Source organism: Cottoperca gobio, chromosome 7 (genome assembly GCF_900634415.1).
Source record: "Cottoperca gobio chromosome 7, fCotGob3.1, whole genome shotgun sequence".
Classification (NCBI taxonomy): Eukaryota; Metazoa; Chordata; class Actinopteri; order Perciformes; family Bovichtidae; genus Cottoperca; species Cottoperca gobio.
In genome coordinates, this window is record NC_041361.1 from 14,662,363 (window position 1) to 14,685,494 (window position 23,132).

The window sequence follows — 23,132 nt, forward strand, 5'->3', positions numbered from 1 at the left end:
AGCAATAACAAATACAATATAAAAATGAAATGAATAAAAAATGTAGCCCACTTTGAAATAAAAAAAACGTATAGCTGCAGCTTAATATCTTATAAAGATATTATTATTTTTATCTTGTTTTGGTTTTATCCATGGTTAGCATAACGAGTTAGGCGGGGGTCTGCAACTCAAGATAAGCCCCCTGCAGGGAAAGGCAGCGCGCCCGTAGACGCAGGAGAATGTGACGCATTTTTTAATTGACGAAATATTAAAATAAATATTTTATTTCAGTGTCACAATATCAGTCCAAGATAAGAGGTGTTCCCTTTGAAAGATTGTCCACCGTGCAACAAAAAATACATGTTCCATGTTAACGGTGCGCGATCTACCCGCACTACCGATCGTTTGGGCACCCCTGCTTTAAAGCGATTTCTTTTGTAAATATAAAAATAAAACCAACAAAAAAAGATTTTTCATAAATTATTTATGCCATTTTTTCGTCGCTGCAACATACTGTAAATTAGTATAATGATTCAACATAAACAAAATGTTATAATTCAAAATGAATCAAAAACGGATTAATTCAATTCTATAATGTAAAACATGAAATTACACATCATACAGTAAACTGTTTTTTTCTTTTGCAAGGCACACATTTCTCCCAGGTCACATAGTGAGACTTTCACTTTTACACTATTGAGTTACTGAAGGAAGTTAAACATAAGTCATGAAACCGCAACTTGAATGCGTGCTTTTCATCAGACTAAAATCTGCGCACGGGGAAATGAAACCTTTTGCAATGTGTCTGCAGTCCCTCTGAGGAATTATGTGTCTGTGGAATAAGGAAGTGAAACATCATCAGTCTGATGACATCCTCATGTTGCTGAGGTCTGTCTGGCCACAGTTCAAAGGGGAGAAACCACACAATATGATACTTTATCTTTAAAAAAAACAGAAGAAGAAAGAAAACAACAAATACACTGACCTCACATTTGAATACGGAAATAACTGAATGAATGAACAAAAGCTTGGAAGCAAGCAAGTAAGCAATACAAAAAAACATGGATCTGCCAAGTCACACAAAGTTAGTGGCTCTGAACAAACATTATCACCTCAGTTTATCAACAACCTGTCATGATTTTGTTTCCTGACCTTATAAAACAATGACACGTTTCATCAATAACTTTTTACTAAATAATCTGAACAATACTTTTCTGTAATGGTCATCTTCATGAGGATGTAGCTGGAACATTGATCAGTACGTAACCATTAGTGGACCCTAAATAACAGTAAGTGGTTTCTGCCTGGAAGTCCTTCAAGATCTTTTCTCTCTGTATCAAATGAACGGCTTACAGAGTAATTCAAATCCAGATGTGAAAGCACATAAGCAAGTGGTATGTCCCTTCTGATAACTTATTAAATACAGACTACTGTAAGAATCACAGAGCCAGAAAGATACAAACAAATGTTTACCAAACGGCAGTCGTAAAAAAAAAGAGGCCCAAAATGAGTTAACAGGGAACCCTCATGGTGTAGGAGAAAAACAAATATCTTTATATATTAAGTACTTCTATATTAAATAATACATTATCAAATCCTTTTTACTTCAGCATATCGTATCCTTCTCCATTTATGGCAATCAACTTCAAGTGTGTATATTCAGCGAGTGCTGGGCTTATGGCCACAGGATAGCTTTGCTCTTGGACTCCATTAAGTTTCCTATTGTGTACTTGTAACCAAAACAACGTTGTCCAGCTGTCGAGAGAATAAGTAAGGGATAATGTGCACGAGCCGCTCATTATTGCAAAATGAAGCCCGACAGGGTGAGCAGGACCCCGACGCGGCCAGCTCTGTGCCTTTTAACCTCTTTCGCTTTTTCTGCGCTGTTTTCTGTTCTTGTTCTCTTGTTCTCTTCTTTACTGGGGACAGTTCAGCCATCATGACTGTTTCCTCCACATATATACAAATGAATATTGAACAAATATTCCATGGTGTTTTCTGAAGGAGGAACGGAAAACAAATGTTTGTTTTTTGGCCACAGCTGACGTTGTTAACTCTACCGGACTTGTTTCTGCGGATTGAAATGATTGAAGGTGTCCATGACCAGAGCGTCTTTAGGTCTTTATGTCTGCTATACAGAAATAACAGACCGTAGAATGTCGAAATTGACCAATCAGAATCGAGTATTCAACTGCCCGCTAAGAAATGAAAAGCAGAATGAAACACGGAGCGATACACCTGAAGGGGTCTCCCACGTGTGTGGCGATGCTGGTCCTGTGTTTGTTCCACAAGCTGTTCATTTCCATGAAGATAATATATACAACACTCTTTGATCCCTACAAATTAATAACTGTCCAGGCTGTACAGTACAGAAGATCCCTCAAAATAGTGTGTGTGTGTGTGTGTGTGTGTGTGTGTGTGTGTGTGTGTGTGTGTACATGATGACTCTGTCAACAACATCATCCATGTGGCAGCCTCTTCTTCTTTCTTTCGCGGTTATTATTATATATAACGTGATATAGGACAACCACATGTGAATGACTGACATATGGTACCAACACACCAAACCTCAACTGGTTCAATAAATCATTAAAAACCTCATGACCAGACAAAGCTGACTGCCTGACTGACTGTGTAGCCACATAAAATAACTTTGTTCACTCAGATAAACTGTCCGTCTGCAGAGCAGCCAGAGGATCTCCAGCAGGACTGAGCAGCTTCAGTAGAACGATGATCTGCAATAATATTAAAGGCAAAGTGTTCTTACTACAGAGAACATTGGTAAGAATAATAATGTTATAATTGACAACAATAATACTAATAATGTTAGTATTAATAATTTGTATAGTATAACACCTTTCACGCAAAGCAAGGTTATCTGAGACGGCTGGGTAATTGGATAAAATATTAATAGTTTTATTAATAATTATGAATAATGTCCCACAAATTTAAATTTAAACTCAATTATATCAAAATATATCATTTAAGTGTTACTGTGTGTCCTGTTTAACTATGTTAAACTTTTACAAAAAAAACCATATCTTTTTATATTTTCACTTTAACAAATGTTATTTTTAAGAATATTCCATTTTTACCTTCTGCATGAAATCCAGGGTTAAACCTCTGTTGATTTTCCGATTATAATGTCATCACCCTGCAATGCAAGATATCAAATATTACAATATACTTCAAAACAATAAAATAATAAAAACAACAACCCTGTAACATGAATTATTTCATTAATAATACTTTATAATCAATTTTGGGAAATTTCTGGGCAAAACCTTCAGCGTTTAGGCTTTAATATTGACACTAACACACATTCTGATACTTGCTCCATTGTCCTCAGCTCATACATACAATTCAGAAGGTCACATTGTTACACCTTCACCTGTAGCTGAGCATTAGCCAGAGGTGGAGGTTTGGGGGCGACACCTGGTTTCTTTCTGGTAATTGCTGGTGAGCTGTCTCTCCTCAGGCTGGGGGTCCGACAAAGTGGTGGGCGGGTAATTGAACTCTGGAACTCAATCGAGGAGGAGTCGTCCACTACCTCTCCACCAATAGCAGACAGGCAGCTGCGGTCGGAGCTGCTGAAGAGGTTGATGTGTTCTGCAGATGATGATGTGCTGTCCACTAAAGCAGAAACAGATACTTGAAACATGAAAGCGGAGGTTTGTGTATTACTTGACGCTCTGAGAAAATGTGTTCAAATTTCAAAATGACAATCCAAAAATGTTCCCATTGTCCAGATATGACACATATTGATCATTGTTGATGCTCCCAACAGATGTCACACCACTTTAGGTGGATAATAATGAACATTTTTGACATTTGATTTCTTCAGTTTATTTTGAGTCTTATTGAGCCAAGAAATCAGCAGCCTACAGCCCCTTCTTCTATCTGACTAAAAAACTAATATATAAAATAAAAACTCACTCAGCGGATGATGACTTTTCCATTCTTCACAGTTACGATGAAGATGATGCTGATGAAGATGCTGATTGTTGAGTTCATTTTCAGTCACAGCCTCAGGGGAGGAGCAGACAGCAGGACCGGTCTCCACCCCCTGTGACTGGTTCCCGGGATAACCAGCAGGGGGCAGCGAGCCCCGGCCAGAAGAGGAGGATGATTGGCTGAGGGTGGTGGAGGCGGTGCTGCCAGAGCCAATGGAGTGTGGTCGTGGATACTCTAAGATGGATACACTCCTGTGTGAACAACATGCCACTGGGACTGACGACACACATAGATAGGTGACATCAATGAGAAAATAAAGGGCTGGGTCAGTTACTTACTAGTTTCGTTAAGTTAAACATAAGAACAAAATGTGAAATATGTAAAAAAAGAAAAAAAGAAAAAAGAAATCTTTAAAATAATAATAATATGGAAACACGACTAAGAATCTACAGCCATGCTCGCCTCTCTGTGAGGCGGTGCACAGCAGTGCTTTAAGCAAACTGCAAACATGCTCACAACGTTAACATGCTAATGTTTAGAAAGCATAACGTTTACCATGTTCATCATTTTAGTTTAGCATGTTTGCATACTAACAGTTGCTAAGTAGCACAGCTGAAGCTGATGGGAATTTGGTTAGTTTTGCAGGTATTTGGTCATAAAATAAAATAGAAATTTGAACCTGATGATGGCGCTAGACGAATAGTCAGGGTATCAACAAAGTTATTACGATTCATCCTGAGGGGAACATGAATGTGTGTATCAAAGTTCATGGCAATCCATCCGACAGTTGAGATATTTCTCTAAAAAATACAAATGTGAACCAGATGGTGGCGCTAGAGCAGGGGTCGGGAACCTTTTGGCTGGGAGAGCCATAAAAGCCAAATATTTTTTTTATGTATTTCCTTGAGAGCCATATAAATTTGAACACAACTTTATGCGTGCATTTGATTAAGAATAGCACGTCTCCGAGTACTAATAGAGGTATCAGTGTTGCATTGAACAGGAGCTTTTTTATTAAATAAACTAAACGCTTACGTTATTTATCTCATTTATGAGCACGTTTCAGTGTTTACTGCACGGGTGTCAAACTCAAGGCAATCATATCCGGCCGAGAGAAAATATCATATGTCTGTCATAACTGGCCCGCCGGTTTTGGTAATTAAATCAATGCATGGCACAACCACGGGAAAAGACATTTGAGGAAGAATCTAAATGTGTGAATGAAATGAAAGTTTTTGGAAAGCAAAGGGAAACACAGCACAGATATCTGGGACGATGTGAGCTGGACTGTTTGTGCGACATAACGAAGCATCTCACTGTTAAACCTGCAGCTTCAGGGCCGTGTGATCACGGACATGTTGATGCAGTGAGAGCTTTATAAGCCAAGCTGCCTGTGGGAGACTCTGATGCAGAAGGAAACTTTGGTCACTACGTGTTTCCAAACACTGACAAACATCTCCACCGCTGTGTTCCCGACAGCATTCTGCTGATCAACTGAGAGCCATTTGCCGACTTTGCAGCTCAGAAATGAAAACTGAACTGCTCAGCAATCCGACTGCAGTTGACTTAAATATGTTCCATATCTTTTTGCACTTTATGTTTATCCTGTTCAATAAATGTGGACCGTGTTTGGCCCTTGACGTAGTCCCAGTTTTTAATGTTGGCCCTCTGTGAATGAGTTTGACCCCCCCCCCCAGGTCTACTGCTTACTTTGCGCAGCTTCGCGATGAATGTGACACAGTATAATTATTTATTACTTGTTAAGTTAAAAAATGTCAGCTCAAAATTGTCTGTGAGCCATATCGCGTTATCGAAAGAGCCATATGGCTCGCGAGCCATAGGTTCCCGACCCCTGCGCTAGAGGAAATGTCATGGGATGATCACATTTATTAGGATTAATCCCACGATGACCATAAATATATGTTTTGTGTCTTGAGTCTGAACCAAAGTGGTGGATTAACCAACTTCTGCGTGTTGGATGAAAAAATGTCTAACGTCAATCTCATCATTTACCAGAAAATAAATCTCATTAATATCTAAACAAATTCACATGTAAGTACAAATAAATAAATAAAAAACAGAAGGGAATATACCTGAAATATCATTATATTGGAAAATACACAATTAATGTACAGTACATAACTACAGTAGGTTGAACCAAGAAGTTGCTCTGGAGAATCTAAGAGTACGTGTTGTTGTGTTTTCTTGCTATAATGAACCATTTTACAGAAGAAGAAGAAGAGAAGAAGAAGAGAGAAGAAGGAAGAAGAAAGAGAAGAAGAAGTAGAAGAGAAGAGAAGAAGAAAGAAGAAGAAGAAGAAGAAGTAGAAGAAGAAGAAGAAGAAGAAGAAAAGAAGAAGAAGAAGAAAAGAAGAAGAAGAAAGAAGAAGAAGAAGAAGAAGAAGAGAAGCCTCCTATCCGAGAAGAATAAAGGCTTCTATATATCATCATTAACTAACAGGAGTTATGGCACAAACATGTTCATGTGAGGTCCTTACTGTGACATGTATCAGTACATTCTGACAAATATTGAAACCTGTACATTTAGTGTATTTTATGAATAAAGTGTCTAGTCTGAAGAAAATATTCTGAAGCTCTGAAAGGTTTTGTGTGTGCAGCTCCTTACTTCTCCCGGGCAGGGCGCAGCTGACGGCTCGATCACAGATGGCAGCATCGCTAGGTTGAATGTCCATGAAAGGTTTGCGGCCCATTCCCATGAACACCCTCTCCTGCATACGCAGCTCTGGAACATATATTAACAAAACGTTTTTTAAAATCTGTGCAACACTTTGCAAACTGTACCCGTAGGTAAGTACTTTCTAAATAACATATGTTGCAGTTACTACCTCTGCTGTGAGCGGCCTGATCCCACAGAATCATCTCCAGGTCGGTAGTCCAGGCTTTCTTCACCTCCATGCTGGAGGCCTTCAGGGTGTAGGTGTCCCCGCTTTTTCTCCTGCGGAACCAGATCTCAAAACACAAGCCACTCACACTTGAGTTGTGGGTCATCCCGATGTCGCTCGTCTGGGAGAGAAAACAAAAAGAGACATTGATGTAAATAATCAAAGGTGGTTAGATGTTTCTGCTTCACTGGGAAACTTTGCATCAAAACTACTGGAAATAGAATATACAGCATATCACAACAGCATAAAAAAGGTTAAATATTAAGGCTCCAAAAGCCTCTTGATAAAACAGGATGTGTGCAGACCTTGAATGACTGCTTGTAGACATAAACATCGTTGCCAATATCGGTCCTCTTGGTCTTGCTGAAGAGGATGAGATCTTCAAAGAGAAAGATGCGGCGGACACATTTCTTCTTTCGGAAGAAAACTGTGAACTCGTCCTGGCGAATCAGCTGGCCCTGCTCTTTTAAATTCACCTGATAGAGCAGAGAAATGAGACTGTTGACTTAATTGAACTGTATTAAGTATATCTTATCAGTCATTTCAATATCTCACATCACACTCCTGGATGGCGTCCATGGTGAGCAAATCGTTGCCGTGACGCATCTGAAACCGAACCAGGTCTGCAGCAGCTTGGATCTCAGCCCTCTCTCGCTCTCTCTCCCTGCTCGTGAGATCAGGCACAAAGGAAACCGGGCCACACACACTTTGCGCACACACACTAGATGCGAGCAGTGTATCCTGGATCATGTCTTTTGGCCTGTGTGAGCCAGCCAGAGCCAGCATGTCCTGCAGCAGGAGGCTGTACTTGCTGATCCTCTGGATGGGCCTCAGCAGGTAGGATGAAAGGTCCATCATGTCGCCCAGCTCCTGCTGCTTCTTCTGTGAGGGGAAACAAAATGTGACTTTAAGGCAGGAAAGGTAAAGCGTGGCACAAACACTCCCAGGAGCTGATGACAACTGCAACCATCAGAGTTGAACATGCACCTTTGAACCTACTAAAATGGAGCCATTTTGCGTTATTGTTGGCATTTATTGTTGTTTGGTTTAAACCCTGCAATATTATTTTGGACACTTGGTGGCGGTGATCAGATGCACTAGGATGTCTGTTTATAACGGGGCACAGGTGACAGGAAAGGGTGATAGAACACAGATAGAGGGAGCATACAGTTCTCACCAGCGATAGACCCGAACAGACAGAACAGAACCGAACAGACAGACAATCAGACAGACGAAACAGGCACAAACAGACATCCATAGAACCGCAAACCATCCATATCTACAACCGGAACGGCAACAGCTACCACTAGGCTTCAGCACTGGGAAACCCGGTATGTTCACCACCTTTTTTCATCGGCAACAAACCTACAAATAAAACTTCATGGGCTCAAAAACGACCTGGAAACTCTGACTCTGCGTAAGAACAAACCTACCTGTGTGGATGGTATTAGAACATTGGAACATTGAATCATTGGAAAGTGGAAAATTGCCATTACACGGATATTTTGAAATAGTTTTACTGTTTGAATTCATCAAGACTTTTCTCCGTTTCTGATCATTCGTTCAACGTGGAGGTATGCAAGAAAAACAACGTTTTCCTCAAGACTTAAAGGTCACATGTGGTGAGTAATTGATATACAAGTGATCATTTTGTAGGTAAGGTATTGCTTTAAGAGAAAGACATGACACATAAACTGACCTTGAAGATGTCATGGCGCCGGTAGAGGATCAGGGCGTCTGACAGAGGCTTGTTCTTACTGTACAGAGCGTACAGGCCAAAACTCTCGCTCTGTGGAAAGAGCCCAAGTTAAACCTTATTAGAAAATGTATGTTATTAATATGACAACTTTAACTCCATTAGTAGCCACACATATCTGCAATGATATGATATGATGATTGGTCATCTATCATGATCGTATCACTAAAATCATTGTTACTGTACATGTTGACTGTCTCTCATAACATTTTGATAGTAAAGTGGGATTATTTTATATATCACAATAACATGTTTTGCCATCCGTTCAAAGACTGGTTTCGTAAGTTATTTCAATCATACAATGAAAATAGAAATAGAAATAAACAGAATCAGATAAAAAACTAAGCAAACGGGAAAAATGTTGCTTCATAAATATATTATATATGAGAATTTCAAACGTTATATACAAAAATGATATATATGATTATCATCACAGTTGTAGAGTTACGACTCACATGTCTGAGAAAGCAGCGAGCCACCATGGCGGGCTCCCTCTGGCAGGCCTCCAGCTCTGGCAGGAAGTAGTGGTTGTGGAAGTCGTAAAGCTTCTCCAGGTTACCAAAAATGACACCTCGCTTGCCCCGGAGGTCCTGGGGGATGTGTGGTCTGTCCAGCAGGGGGAGGTAGTGGGTCAGGATGTAGCCCAGTGAGCGGACATACTCCCTTTCTGTGAACACCAGCTCCTCCAGGACACGCTGCAGTCTCCTGGTAACACAAACAGAACAAATGACTTCCAACACAGGACATAAACAGTGCATATGCTTCAATAACACATCTATTAGCCAGTAGTATTTGCTCATTTCATCTCCTCGTCCTTTGAATACCTAGTTTGTGGGTTTTTCCTGCATCTCTACAAACCAAATAACATTAGTAAAGTTTGTTTTAAGTCTAATGTTGGTATTGCTGTGTCGACTAGGGTTGGTCATAAAGGCTTTGAATATTCTCGTTCTCCATCATGTTACATGTGTTTTCTCATTGCTTTGTTGTATTTGCTGAATGATGCTCAATTGATTTCCTGTTGTATTACAGTTGTTTATTGATTAGTCAGATCTAAATTAGGCTCTTTACACACATTAACTGAACTAATATTTAAGAGTAACTCAATATCATGCTGAAAAGCAGTGTTTTGCTTCCATCTCTGGGTCAAATTGTGAAGCCTGTTTCACCTCCGACCACAGCCTGCATCAGAGATGGGTGTGGTTGGGTGTTGGGTGCTTTGAGGCACCTGTAATCACCTCCAACAGTGATATCAAGGAGTCAAGGATTACACCTGAACATCACTGCAGTGAGGTGAGAATATAAACCGCTTTCCCATTTCCACACATGGTGCAGTGACATGCTGTCATTTTACTCTCCCTGCATGTACTGTGAAAGAAAAGAAACACGCCAAGTATGGATGGATTATGAGATTATGGGCAGACAAGTAAAACCCCTCCTCCATCCTACATAGCAGCTCCTCTGCTGACAAATGCAAACATATTTAAAATGCTTCACTAAGTTTACTTACTGTAGGCATACCGTAGCCTATATATATATATATATATATATATATATATATATATATATATATATATATATATTATAATATCCCAAAAAAACTAAATAAAATATACTTGCATTGCATTTTAAAAGGAGACAAATTGTTATCAGGAGTCAAAAACGTGTTTGGGATATCCCTACTTATAACTGAGCCCATAAACATGCGAAACATACTGTACAGTAGATCTTATAATAGCAGTCACTGTAAACAGAGGGTCTGTGTCTGGTACGCCTGTTCAGTAATCCATCATGTTGACAATTAGAAAAAGAGAAGTGAAGAGAATCAGAGGAAACATTACCTGGAGTACTTCATTGGAAGCTTAGAGGCAGAAAAGAGCGCAAGACTTACGAGATTAGTAAAAATGTAAAGGCATGTCATTCAACTAGAATATTATCTTGCAAAGCAAAACTTTTTTCCAATCGGTAATGTAAGCACATTTTACCCAGATGTAGAAAACTTACAGGGCACTGCTGGCACTCTCCTGCGGATTTGCCAAACCAAAGGCCCCCTCATATCTCCCGATGGGCAGGCTGGAGTGTTTGCAGCATGAAGTCCCGTTACCCCCTGCAGCCCCCCGGTCGCTCATACAGGAGTCTTCGGAGCAGAAGCTCCCGTGTCGGGAGATCTGGAACTTCTGAGCCTCCTGGAGGATTCGACAAGACGGCTGACCAGTGGTGGGAGCAGGACGACGGGGATCGAACCCGCTGCTCTGGAGGAGTGGATGACCCTGGCGTCGCTACTCCTGTGGCGCACGAGTCCTGGCTCACCGACCTCGCTCCAAGACCTCGTCCCCATGGAAACCACTGGCAGCCGACAGTGTGGGACTGAGACAGAGCAGCGGCGTCTCTCTCACTCCTCGCTCTGCTCGTCTGTCTCCTCCTCGTCTCTCTTTCTGTTCTCCTTGCCGACCTATTATTGAATGATGACAAAGACACCAATACTGAGAAACTTTCACACAGTGTAAACATCGTAGAGCTTCAGTGAAGAGCTGCAACAGATTGGGAATATCCCCTCTGTTACACGTGGCCTGGCTACCAGCTCAAAATGGGTTAAAATGAGGGCTGCAACTTACAATTATTTTTATTATCGATTCGTCTTCCCATCATTTTACATTAATGGTTTGGTCTATAAAACGTCAGAAAATAGTGAAAAATGTCCATCTCAGTTTCTCAAAGTCCGAGGTGATGAAATGTCTTCGTTTGAGTCCAAAACTCAAAGATATTCAGTTTAATATGATATACATATACGGATACATTACTCTATTGATGCGTCAATTTTAGTTGCCGATTATTTTTCTGTCAATCGATTAATCCACTAGTCGCTATCAGCACCATCATCAAAGGTTTACACAGAAAATGCTACTTTCTACCAGCAATGTTTTAGAACGGTTTGGAAGTCGAGGGAACCAACAACTCTAAATCCTACTAATAATAATGAGATGAATGGACCAACAAATGACCTGTGAGGTGAGTCTGGAGGATCCTTTGACTCCTGGCTGTGATCCTCAGGTTTGTTGTGACAGCAGGCTACAGTTGTTGAGTTTGTGTTGTTGCTGCCCAGGATCGGCCTCCTCTTCCCTAAATCCACCGCTCCCGACACGATGCCCTCCCACTGCGGGTGACTAGGCCCGGGCGTTGATTGTACCACCAGACTCTGGCCACCGGCGGACGGAGTCTGAACATTAGTGCTCACCACATCAACATAATGACGTTCACACAAGCTGCTTGAGTCTGTCTGCTGGTAGGAAAACCTCGTCCACTTCCTGCATCCTCTCCTGAAGCTGCTGCTTTGCCTCCTGGCATCTCAGCCAGGCTATGTTCCAGACCTGCATCCCCCTGGAGCCCCGCAGGGCGCTGGCCTGGGCCTTCACCTCCTGAAATCTTTCTGGGCTGAACTGGAGGAACTTGTCTTGGAAAGTCTGGAGGATGGAGGTGTCACTGCTTGACAGTAAAACACTAGCGGTGGTTGGGTCTAATGCGTGAGCTGCGTGGACATCAGACAGGCTCGGTCCGGAGTCTCGGTTTCTGTGTTGTATTGGTTGAGTGTATGTTTGCTTGACAGGTGCTGTATTCTGGTCATGGTCCAGCATTGTGTGGATTCTGGATTGAGTCTGGTCCAGGTGCTCAATGCATTCCCTGGCCAGAGTTTTAGCCTGTTTTGGATTACAGAGGTTTTCTTTTATTATGCATGAAAACAAAAGCACCCGCTCTCATTTACTTATTTATTATCATGTTCACCACTCAGGCAAAAGTGCTGTTAACCAAGTAGCAGTGGCTGAAAACTACTCAGGAAAAAGTATAAAAGTGCTAAAGGTACTCTTGATTGCATGATGTGTACAGTAGTTCAAAAAGAGAAATAATTCATGCCATATATGTTCTGATGAAGGGTTCACACATTAAGACATTAGTTACTTTTTCATTATTGCTGAAGTGCTGCCTTCTTTCCAAAATATCTCTTGGGTAGAAAAGAAAAATCATCCACATACAAAAATGATAATTTCTAAATGAATATACCAACCTCTGCCCAAAGCAATGACCTTTAATAAGTATTTTACAATACCTTACAAGAGACAGGATCATCAAACAATTGATTGTTCCAAAACAATATAACTGGGGTCTACGCTGCAATTATAGTCTCTGCAGAAGTATTTAATAAATCTCCTTAATTTAAAAAAGAATTACTTATTTTAGAAAATTCTCAATTGTACAAGTATTTGAAAAAGCTGCTCAGTTACATAGGTGTGTGATTGCTTAAGTTCTGCCCTGCATTATTCTACATTGTAGTGATATACTGTAGCTATATTATTGCATGCATGGCAAACATTATATTTGCAAAAAAGTAAAAGAAATTGCAGGGTAAGAGCACTAGCTGCAGACTGATCTTGAATGCTTGAATTTTGAATACTGATAATAATGATATCTTATACACCAACCTGCTCACAAAAATCACACACGTTGACCATGATCTGCAGCTCCCTGCCGCATGCCTCTGCCCTGCACAGAAAGTCCTCCAGGCCCGACTTGAAGGTGCAGACTAGAGTGCCGAAAGCCTCCGTCTCTGGGTAGGAGAACCCAATCTGCTGGAGTCTCTCTGCCTCTGACACGAGCGTCATGGCGTGGTGTCTTCGGTCCTGCAGGAGGAGGGAGAGAGAGATTCAGACAGGTGGACGGACAGATACACACAGACACATGACAGCCACAACGAAACGGAGACTCACATTAGCTTCAATAAGGAAACCAGTGAAGCGGTTGAGGATCTGCTCCATTTGGTCTCCAGAGTCCTCGACTGATCCAGCCTCCGGCAGGTGGCGCTCTCCCTCTACATTAAACCACTGTTGCATCTGCAGGGACAGAAGATGCAAAACAATATTGTGTTGGGAAAATGAGCATGTGCATGCGTAACTTCTTTTTAAAGTCCTACTTTTAATGTAATGTGTGCAACTGTGACATTTTTTGTTTCTTAACATTACTGAACTGTATCACTTTGTGCTCCCTGATTCATGTTAGAAAAACAACAGATTCATCTATTTTAAACAAAACTTTTCAATTAATTTCCTATTGAAAATGCTAAATCCTGAAATTCAATGAAGGACATTGGATCTACTCATTACCACCCACATGACAAATTATCATTTGATCGCCGTACTGAACTGTAATGTCCTTTATTACTGCACTAACCAAACCTAATATATTTAGAAAGTAAGTTGCATGTGAACATCAGTAGGCAGATTTGATAGTCAGCTATTAATATGCACCTGCATGAAGTGTCCCTCCAACTCTCTGAGTTGCAGCAGATACTCCAGGTGTTCCACTGACATGTTGGACCTCTGCACGAGGACGTGAGCCTGCTCCTCCACGTGGTTGTACAGGCTGGTCACCGAGTCCACTGCGTCACTGTATGAAGAAAAAAGACAGATCATAGGCTTGAGAAAAATAAATAACAGATAAAATGGATAGCTGGGTTTTGGACCCCCTCACTTTGCACAAAGTCAGATGTCGAGTGTTGTATGTGAATGGAGCATCGTCCTCACAAGGACAAAAGGCTACTACTGGAATATTTGTTTCTGTCCGGCGTATCTGAATTCACCTGCTATCAAATAATGAGCCTGCAGCTGCACAATTTGATCATTTTAACCAGTTATTTCTGGTGTGTTGATTGGCAGGAATATGTTTAGAGGTTTGTTTTCTTGCAGCTAGAATATTTACTCACAGGTTCACATAGGGGCCATTTAAACGAGTTGACCCCAAAAAGGACGTTGATGTAGAGCCAATCCCTGGATTGTTGTGTACATGTAAATATAGCAGTGGGAGGTTTACCTGAGATCCTCGCAGTGGGGGTATTTAAGGTCACTCTCCTTCCTCAGCCTCGCCAGGATGGCCCCGCCCTCCCTCTGCAGGCTGACCAATCGGCTGTCCTCCAGGACATTCCTCATCAGAGTCCTCTGGTCCACCATGCACTGCTGCACAGTCTGTTTGACAATGAGAAGTTTTAAGATCAGAGAATGATACAATAACGGCTTCACATCAACAGTTATATCGACTGTTTTCCATGTGCATTCACTAATACAGTGGAAACCTGATAATGTCACATGTATCACTACAAGCGGATGGTTATTAAAACCAATTTATTTTTCTTTATTTCTCATGCAGATTAATTGTCATTTGTATATTTAGTACATGAATATAAAGTAATGAAACAGACAGCCTTTTAAACTAATGTACAAATAAATGACTGTATCATTTATACTTTGTATAATTAAAATACATTATAATACAGTAATGTATATTGTATATGTAAATATTGCTAAATGTAGATCAAATTACAATTAGGCGAAAGCCTTAAACAGTATATGATTACAAATACAGTGACGTCAGTCGCACATACTAAGCCACATCTTAGAGGTGGCTTCAGTGCATTTCTTACATTTTAACAGGCCCTAAAACAAACTATTAATGCCGAACTGGTAGCAGAGTTTGAAAACAAACATATAAATAAAATACAGCATCATGTGAGTAAAGTGAAAAAAGTATTGTCATGTATGAAAGGAAACAAAATAAACTCTGTAAATGGAGTACTTGATCACTATTAGTGAATTGTATATGTATACAGCACTTGTATAGGAGCGATTCTGTCCCAAGCTTTCTGATCCGTATATACTATATATATATATATATATATATATATATATATATATATATATATATATATATATATATACATATATATATTTCTACTGTACTTGTATATAGTCATACTGTAGAAGCTATTATCCTATACATACTGTATGTACTGTTTTATCAGAGTTACATAACCAAGGATAAACTCGGCTTTCAAGGCCCAAATAACAACACAAGTAAACAAAAGAAAGGTACCTGTACAGTGTCTGTCCTCTGGGGCTCCTCTAACTTACTGATGGCTCTCAGAAGAAGGCTGGACGCCTCATGAAGATCAGACACGAATGGGAAGAGTTTCTGGAGAATGAAAGATGTGGACACGAGTAAATCAAGAGCCGTGAAAGACACAGCTCCATGAGAGAAAGAAGAGAGACAGGTCATGTGTTGATGTGACTGTCTCACCTGGTTCAGCTCTACCCAGTCACAGTGGCTGTGAGACATTGTGCCATCCAGGCGGGAGCTCAGCTGACTCACCTCCACCAGCTTGAACAAGGCCTTCATCGACGTCACCACTTCAGTCTGCTGGCAACACGTGTCAAAGTAACATCAGCGTGTTTTCACAGATCCAGAATGAACAGCTTCTTGCATCACTACTTAAGCTCCTTTGTGTCTTTTAATTAACATTATACATTATTTGTTTTGTGTGACCCGACCCAACAGGTCGTCGGTTGTTTTGCTGATACATTATTTTTTTCTTATTTCTTTCCTCTTCCCAATCACCACAACAATTACAAAGTGTATACTCAATACGGGCGCAATTCTTCTGATCATGGTGCTAAAGCAAGAAACTGTAAAACCTATTACAATGTTCAAGTTAAACAGTTTGTACAATTAGCCCCAACATTGCTGTACAGGACAAGAGTTGGATCTATTTGCATTAACAATTGGTTAATATTTTAGCCTGCAAAAATGTCTGATGGTAAATGCAACTGAAGTCCTGCTGTGGCTCTTAAAGTCGATGGTCAGGTGATGTTGAGATATTTCACTGGATATGTAAAAACAAACCAAAACCTCATTAGGATTCATCCTCTGGGGACCATGAAAGTAACATTTTCATGATAATTAATGTGTTATCAGGATATTTCAGGACCAAAGTGATAAGCCTACAAACCAACTGACCGACCCACTGAAATGACCATCCTTATTGCCACGCTGCTAGCATAAAGCTAAAAACACACTTTGAGCAGAGAAATCAAAGCTTATAGCCTACTCCGATTAATAGGAAACCAGCCAGAGGTTTTTCTCCATCTGCAGTGTCTTATAATAAAGATTGTAAAGAGTGAAAAAGCTGACCTGGATGCCGGGACACCTCTCTGGCAGAAGGCGGCTCTCCTTGTCCACCAGCAGCACAAAACTGTTTACTGCCTGCGGAGTCAGCTCCTGCAACAGTTTAACACTCCATAAATATACTTCACTACATTCATGCATCCTTGAGTTACACTCTTTTAGAGTACATTTTAAAAGTCAAAAACACAAGTGCATACATACTGTTCCTTAAGTTAATAAAAACGAACTTGTGTATTATACAATATATTGTACCTTTGATTCCAAATAAGTGAAGGAAAACATCAAAATTAGACAGAACTATTGAATAACCTGGAGGATGTCTGGATATGCTGTTTATGTTAATAGGAGCTGCTACATTATTCAGCTTTGACATTTCACTAAGAACTTCTCATCTGTAAACAGCAGCCTGGAGTAAACACCCACAGCGAACGCTGATCAGATGTTTCTGCGCTCATTACCTGAAGCGTCATCAAGGCCTTATAGAGCTGCGGCTGAGGGTTTGTCTTCCTTGAATCAAAAATTAGCGTCATCCCAGCTTCTCTGATTTCTCTCCTACATACAGAGATGAGAAGGAAAAGACAAAAAAAAACGTCCTTCTAGTATGTATTTCTGTGTCAGTTCTGGTTAATGTATGTGTTTAGTGGCATATAGATGTTACCTGGTGATAGTGCGGAAGTAGAGCAGCATCTGGAAGAGCTCCTGGCTCGTTACAGCTGATCTCCATCCCTTGTGATGTCCATAGAGCTCAACTATTGCTCTGCCTGTCCTGTCTCTGCCGCCTGAACGGGACACAAAGTGGAAAGATCGGGGAACATGCTGTTCTCTGTGAGAATTTCCAGTAATTTATTGACCTTTCTCCAAAAGAGAGAAAAGAAAACATCCAGTGTATTTCACTTTTCAATAGATTTATTTTCCCCTCAATCCCAACAGACATCCAGCACGGCTGTGCTCACACTGATCTACAGGACTACACAAGGAGACTTCTCTCTATTCAAATAGGAAAGGTAACGCTGTACATTACATTACGTTACAGTGTACAGCATGTAAAGGTGGTAGGTCTGAATGATTTTGAAAAAATATATAATTTTATAAATTATAATTTTTTTCTTAAGTCTGTAGAATATATAGGCTGGGACTTCTCTGCAGCAGCACAATACTTCATTTTAAATGGTATTATGACACATATCTTTGCCTTTAACAGATAATGCGACTCCTGTGATTTAGATATTGCACTAGTCCATATTGCGAATTTTATCAAATTCCGATTAATTGTTCAGATCTAGACTATTTACAATTTACATTAAAGTAGTTATGCTGTGTGTTTAGAACTAAAACAACAGCAAAGGCTTGATGGACAATGCAGGTATGGTAACCGATATGATACAGACCGAAAAGCTAAAAGAAAGAAGATCAAACAGTAAAAGTAAAGAGAGACAGAGAGGGTCAGAGCTAATAAAGGTAATTCATTGAGTTTACTACTTTTGCTGTGTCTTAAACTAACTTACCTGTGAGAGCTGCCACTCCTAAGTAGAGAGGGTGGGCTCTGGGGTCTGGGGATCCCAGGGGAAGGTGGTCAGGTCTGGGACGAGTAGAGGCGGGCTGGAAGATCTTCTGTTTCTCTGCTGCTGGAGCAGGATCCGTCTGTGACGGCTTCTCCGTCTGACGGTCATTTCTACTGCTGATGAACGCACAGCCAGGCTGAGCAGCATCTGTAAGAAGTGGACACGTTTAGCTGCTGATGAAGTCTGTCTACAAGTCTCATCTTGTAGACAACAATAATGGGTAACACTTTATATTAAAGTGCTGTAATGAGTCATTATAAGTTGCTTATTAACATTCTAATGTGTTAAGACTATATACGTGTTAATAACAGCATTAATATATTCTTATACGTGCGTATAAAAGTCTCAAACAATGATGTGTGTATGATGCTATTATTAACACCTATATAATCTTATTACCATAATAATGTTGATTAGCATCTTATACGGACTTATTAGCTATAACCAACACTTATTATACATTTTATACACAATGTTAACCAATAACAAAATGAAGTTAAAACAAGCTCCATGCTAAACATCAAACTAGAATAAGTTGCAGAACAACGTTACTCTGTACCTGCAATGGTCATCTTCCTGTTGATTTTAGGTGAAACTAGTCCAAAGGCTGTGCTGTTTTTACACTTCACCACATGCAGCTGGGGAATCTTTGCACAGGAGCCAGAATTTTCTCTTCTCCGAACATTTTGACCTTCAACAATGACCAGCGCACACTTCTCTGAGGTGTCCACCACAGCTGTGGAGAGGGATGAACACCTTCCATCGGACACGGACTCTGGTCTGTTCTGTTGCGCTGACAGAGGAAAGCTTGCACTCACTCCCGAGGAATAGGTTCTGCTTTGTAGCCTTTCACGAGGCTTGAGGGTCATGTTCATGTTCATCGCAGAAATTTCAGTCGTAGTAAACGGTAATCCGCCGTGTTTGGCGGAAATGCCATCTGACGGATCATTTAAACTCGACAAAGCTCTATTATTGTTTATCCTCGCTCCCGCTGCTGAATTTGTCCCGTTTACATTGTGTGAATTGCCATAGGTTTTGGCAGAGTGAGCCCTATCCCTTGGTTCCCTAAATGGCAGAGTGGGTTGTTCTGGTAGCCCACCACATTTTAAAACATTCGTCACCCTATAGTCCATACAGGGGGCAGCGTTTGTATCTCCTGTTTTCCAATATGGAACAGCGTTCTTTTCTCCCGACTCCTCACAGATGGCTCCACTGACCGAGGAAGAAGGCTGCTGTTGCATCGCAGGATCAAACCACATTGCTTGAACATTACACCACGGATCCCCTGTTTCAGTCTTTGGTAGTCTGTCATCGAACTGTGAGAAATCTCCATCCTCCTCCAACACAGCTAACATATTCCCCCTCTCCTTCTCCTGTGCAAAGGTGACAGGGTTTTTTATAGCAGCCTGGTAGGAGTCCCTGTATCGACACCTCAGATCCTGAGCTCTGGAAGCCTCTCCGCCTTGTCTTCTCCTCATGCACGGGGTACAGGGTTTCTCTGGGAACCGGACACACTGAGAAGCTTCAGGGGAGTCAGGGTGAGGGTGATGGGATTGGGAATGGTGCAGAGTCGCTTCTGCAGACACGTTGGGCCTTAATAATGCAGCAGCCTCTGATCTAGAATGACTTTGTGTTTGTGGTTTTGTAAGTAACTGCACATGTGCTTGTGACTGTGCTTGAGGTGGTATCTGTGGCTGACTCCATGTTTGCCTGTGCGACTCCATTTGTGCTCGTCTGTGTGGATGTCTTTGCATTTGTGGTTCCATTTGTGTGTGCGGTTGCATTTGCACTTCTAATTTCTGTTGTTCTTCAGTTGCTGACTGAGCTCTACTAAAAAGCATAGTTGCCTGAAGAATATCAATATATTCCCTTTCCTCAGCAGCTGGTCCTCTCCTGCTTATATCTTTAATGTTTGTATCTTTATGTTTATCTGACCCAGAATGATCAGAAACAATTACAACCTTATCTTCACCTTTGAACGCAGCTGTATCTCCCCTTGCAGGAGTACCTGAAACAGAGCTTGTTTTTGAAGCTGTTTTTGGATCTGTCCCAGTAAAGCAGCTGTCCCACATATTAGGGGACACCCAGCCAATAGGCTTAGGCTCAGTTTCTGTCTCTTTCACTTTGACCAGCCTAGAGGAAGAAACAGCGCTAGTATCCACCAGGCAGAGTGACACAGCAATGCCGTGCCTCGCTGGACATATTCTGGTCTCCACAGAGTAGGCAGAGGGATGAGAAGAAGATGATAAAATAGAATTTTGATTGGTTACAGGATATTGTTTTGGTGCAGATTCCTTTGAGGGAGGAAGAGGAAATGAACGATTTGAAGAAGAATTCTCAGGAAAGTGAGGAAGAGGTGGCGGAAGCGGAGGTGGTAAAGGAGGATACGAAGGAGGAGCAGAGGCCATACTACTCCCAGCACACAGCGGCACGTCCACAAAATCAGGCACGGCCACCCGTTCCCATGGTAATCTCACCACACCCTGCTCTGTGGCGAGCAGGCATTGCCTGAGAGGCGTTCCATGACGGCCCTGATTGATCTCCTCTAACCAGTCACGGCTGAATATACAAGGATAGGAAGTTTCAGGGATCGGGTTCTCCTCGACAACTTCCACTATAAGCCCCTCCTCTTCCAGGAGGCTGCAGACCACGATGCGAGCTGATTGGTCACAGAATGGCGCCACCTGGAGGTAAAAGTCGCCAGGCTGCAGTAGCAGGGGGTCGATGGGAGCGAGGTTGACGACAACTTGGTCACGCAAACACAGAGGCCAGCCCTCACACAGGAAGAGTACATCAGAGTACTGAGCCTAAAACGGGACAATGACAGTAAAATGTTTCAGAAATCAGAAGTATATTCACTTTATTATCATTTCTTTATTATGATATTAAGTCCTGCAAGAAGATGTTAGGGCAGCTTGCTTCCATATCACAAAGTGAACGTATGTCTCTTTATTAACAAGCGTGCACATGAAAGTGACTTACACATGCAGCCTGCTGCACGCTGTCTAAGATGTGCTTGGCTGGGACCAGAAAGTCCAGTAGGCACCGCAGGGCATCTCCCCGATAACGACTATCAATGATTTGGAAGAGCTGGCTGAGAAGAGTGGGGGCGGTGGCCTCGAAGGGCGGGTACAGCTCCGACAGCACGTTCTGGATCGAGCTTTCCAGAGAATCAAGGTTCTGAAAACACAAGAGGGAGAAAGTAGAAGCTCAAGAAAAGCTTTGCCCGATGTCCTACTGGTTCATTATTGACACCCACTGCATCCGTTACAAGGTAGACAGGCTATGATCTGTGGCTGATGTATAGGCGCACGCTGCTTGGACAAGTGGTCATTTAGTCATTAATCTAAACTTGACACCACTGATTCCAGGAACACCTGCCATGTGCTGAAATTTGTGACACAGGAATAAAATAAAAACACAGAAGTGAAGTGAGAGTCTCGCCACCAACACCACTGCAGTCATACAGCATTCGTCCTCAATTCAAAAAACTAAAGATGAATCTCTATTATTACCTACATCAAATCAAATTAGTATACTACTGATTAATATATACTATACTATATTACTATAAAAAATAGGTGAATACGCTCTTAATAATTTCCAGAAGCCCAAGGCGAAGTCTTCAGATTGCTTGTTAGATCATGAATATAAGATATTTAATTTACAATGATTCTCACATTTGAGACGCTAGAAGCAACAAATGTTTGGCTTTTTGCTTGATAAATATCAGGTAATGGATTATTGAAATTGATTAATATTCTGGCAATCATTAATCAATTTATTTCAATTGGGATTTGTATCATTTATGTGAACTACAGAATACAACAAAAGGAATTTACCTAAATCCACTGTAATGTACAATAATGCTACACAACAGGAAACCTGGAGTCACAATCACCTCCCTGGCGTCTCTCACAGTAAATGACACAGGCCTCGTCCTCAACCTCAGGCCCGCTGAGAGACACAAACACAAACACTCTGTGCTCATCATTAAACATACAGTCAGCCAGCCTGACAGCAAACATCCACGTAAACACAGAGCGTGATGGCCGGTCTCAAGGCTAGCTCGCCTCCTGGTTTATGGTTTCACATTCCCTTTGACCTGAACTCATGGCCTGCTACCTACTTTTAGGCCCTGCTTTATTTAGCACCCGGCAAAGGTCACGGCAGCGGACCTCGGGGGTTAATGTATATACATGCGTGACTGATGGCGTGCGGAAGGGTTGTGTGTGAATGTCCATGCATAGCATGAATGTTGCTTATCTTTCCCCCCAGGCCTTGTCCTGTATGTTACTGTATGAGAGTGCATCATTGTCAGTGTAGGAGCAAGAAAATGCATCTTAGTTTAAAAACCTTTCTTTCTTGAGTATAATGAAGCAATTTGGGGAAATAAATGTATCTGCTTTCCGGCGGATTTAAATGAGAATATAGATAACAGTTTCATATCTTCTCATTAAAATCATCCCACTGATGGTGATGAAGAATGACAGACATGGAAACAGAGAAGCAGTGGTGGAAAGCAAGTAACAACATTTATCAAGTAATGTACACTTTAAGATACATGTACTTGAGTATTTAAAATGTACGTATGGTACTTTCTACTTCTACTCCATTACATCTCAGAGGAAAATAATGTCATTTTTACTTCATCACATGTAGTGAATGACTTAAGTTACTAGTTACTTGAGTTAACCTATGAGTAACTAAATACAATGCATTGTTATACAGTAATGAAGCCACACAATAGTATAACAAAATGAATAAAATTAGCACTATTGCAGCCAGCTTAAACATGAAAATGCATCTTTACTGTTACTGCATCAATAATAATAATAATAATAATAATAATAATCTAATATTATGATATATAATAATGTAACTAAATACCGCATTTGACTGCATAGTGAATATGTTTACTTTTATACTTTAAGTACATTTTCTTGATTATACTTACTTTCTTTTATTAAGTAAGAT

At 41.0% G+C, this 23,132-nt stretch overlaps 1 protein-coding gene across 1 annotated transcript in view; it reads right to left on the reverse strand.

Moving 5' to 3' along the window:
• Positions 1-448: 448 nt before the first annotated feature.
• LOC115011007 (uncharacterized) overlaps positions 449-23,132 on the reverse strand; it is a 29,121-nt gene continuing 6,437 nt past the window's right edge. The window contains exons 2-26 of the mRNA XM_029435934.1: positions 21,138-21,335; positions 18,715-20,962; positions 18,099-18,302; positions 17,252-17,372; positions 17,052-17,145; positions 16,600-16,686; positions 15,709-15,828; positions 15,505-15,603; positions 14,449-14,600; positions 13,887-14,025; positions 13,350-13,472; positions 13,065-13,262; positions 11,850-12,284; positions 11,663-11,806; positions 10,594-10,868; positions 9,048-9,297; positions 8,536-8,625; positions 7,392-7,718; positions 7,142-7,312; positions 6,780-6,957; positions 6,560-6,676; positions 3,916-4,209; positions 3,371-3,612; positions 3,075-3,133; positions 449-2,714 (exon numbers count right to left, since the gene is read on the reverse strand). Of these exons, the coding sequence (XP_029291794.1) occupies positions 3,095-3,133; positions 3,371-3,612; positions 3,916-4,209; positions 6,560-6,676; positions 6,780-6,957; positions 7,142-7,312; positions 7,392-7,718; positions 8,536-8,625; positions 9,048-9,297; positions 10,594-10,868; positions 11,663-11,806; positions 11,850-12,284; positions 13,065-13,262; positions 13,350-13,472; positions 13,887-14,025; positions 14,449-14,600; positions 15,505-15,603; positions 15,709-15,828; positions 16,600-16,686; positions 17,052-17,145; positions 17,252-17,372; positions 18,099-18,302; positions 18,715-20,962; positions 21,138-21,335 (6,345 nt within the window). The 3' untranslated portion in view covers positions 449-2,714; positions 3,075-3,094. The remainder of the gene's footprint in view (positions 2,715-3,074; positions 3,134-3,370; positions 3,613-3,915; positions 4,210-6,559; positions 6,677-6,779; positions 6,958-7,141; positions 7,313-7,391; positions 7,719-8,535; positions 8,626-9,047; positions 9,298-10,593; positions 10,869-11,662; positions 11,807-11,849; positions 12,285-13,064; positions 13,263-13,349; positions 13,473-13,886; positions 14,026-14,448; positions 14,601-15,504; positions 15,604-15,708; positions 15,829-16,599; positions 16,687-17,051; positions 17,146-17,251; positions 17,373-18,098; positions 18,303-18,714; positions 20,963-21,137; positions 21,336-23,132) is intronic.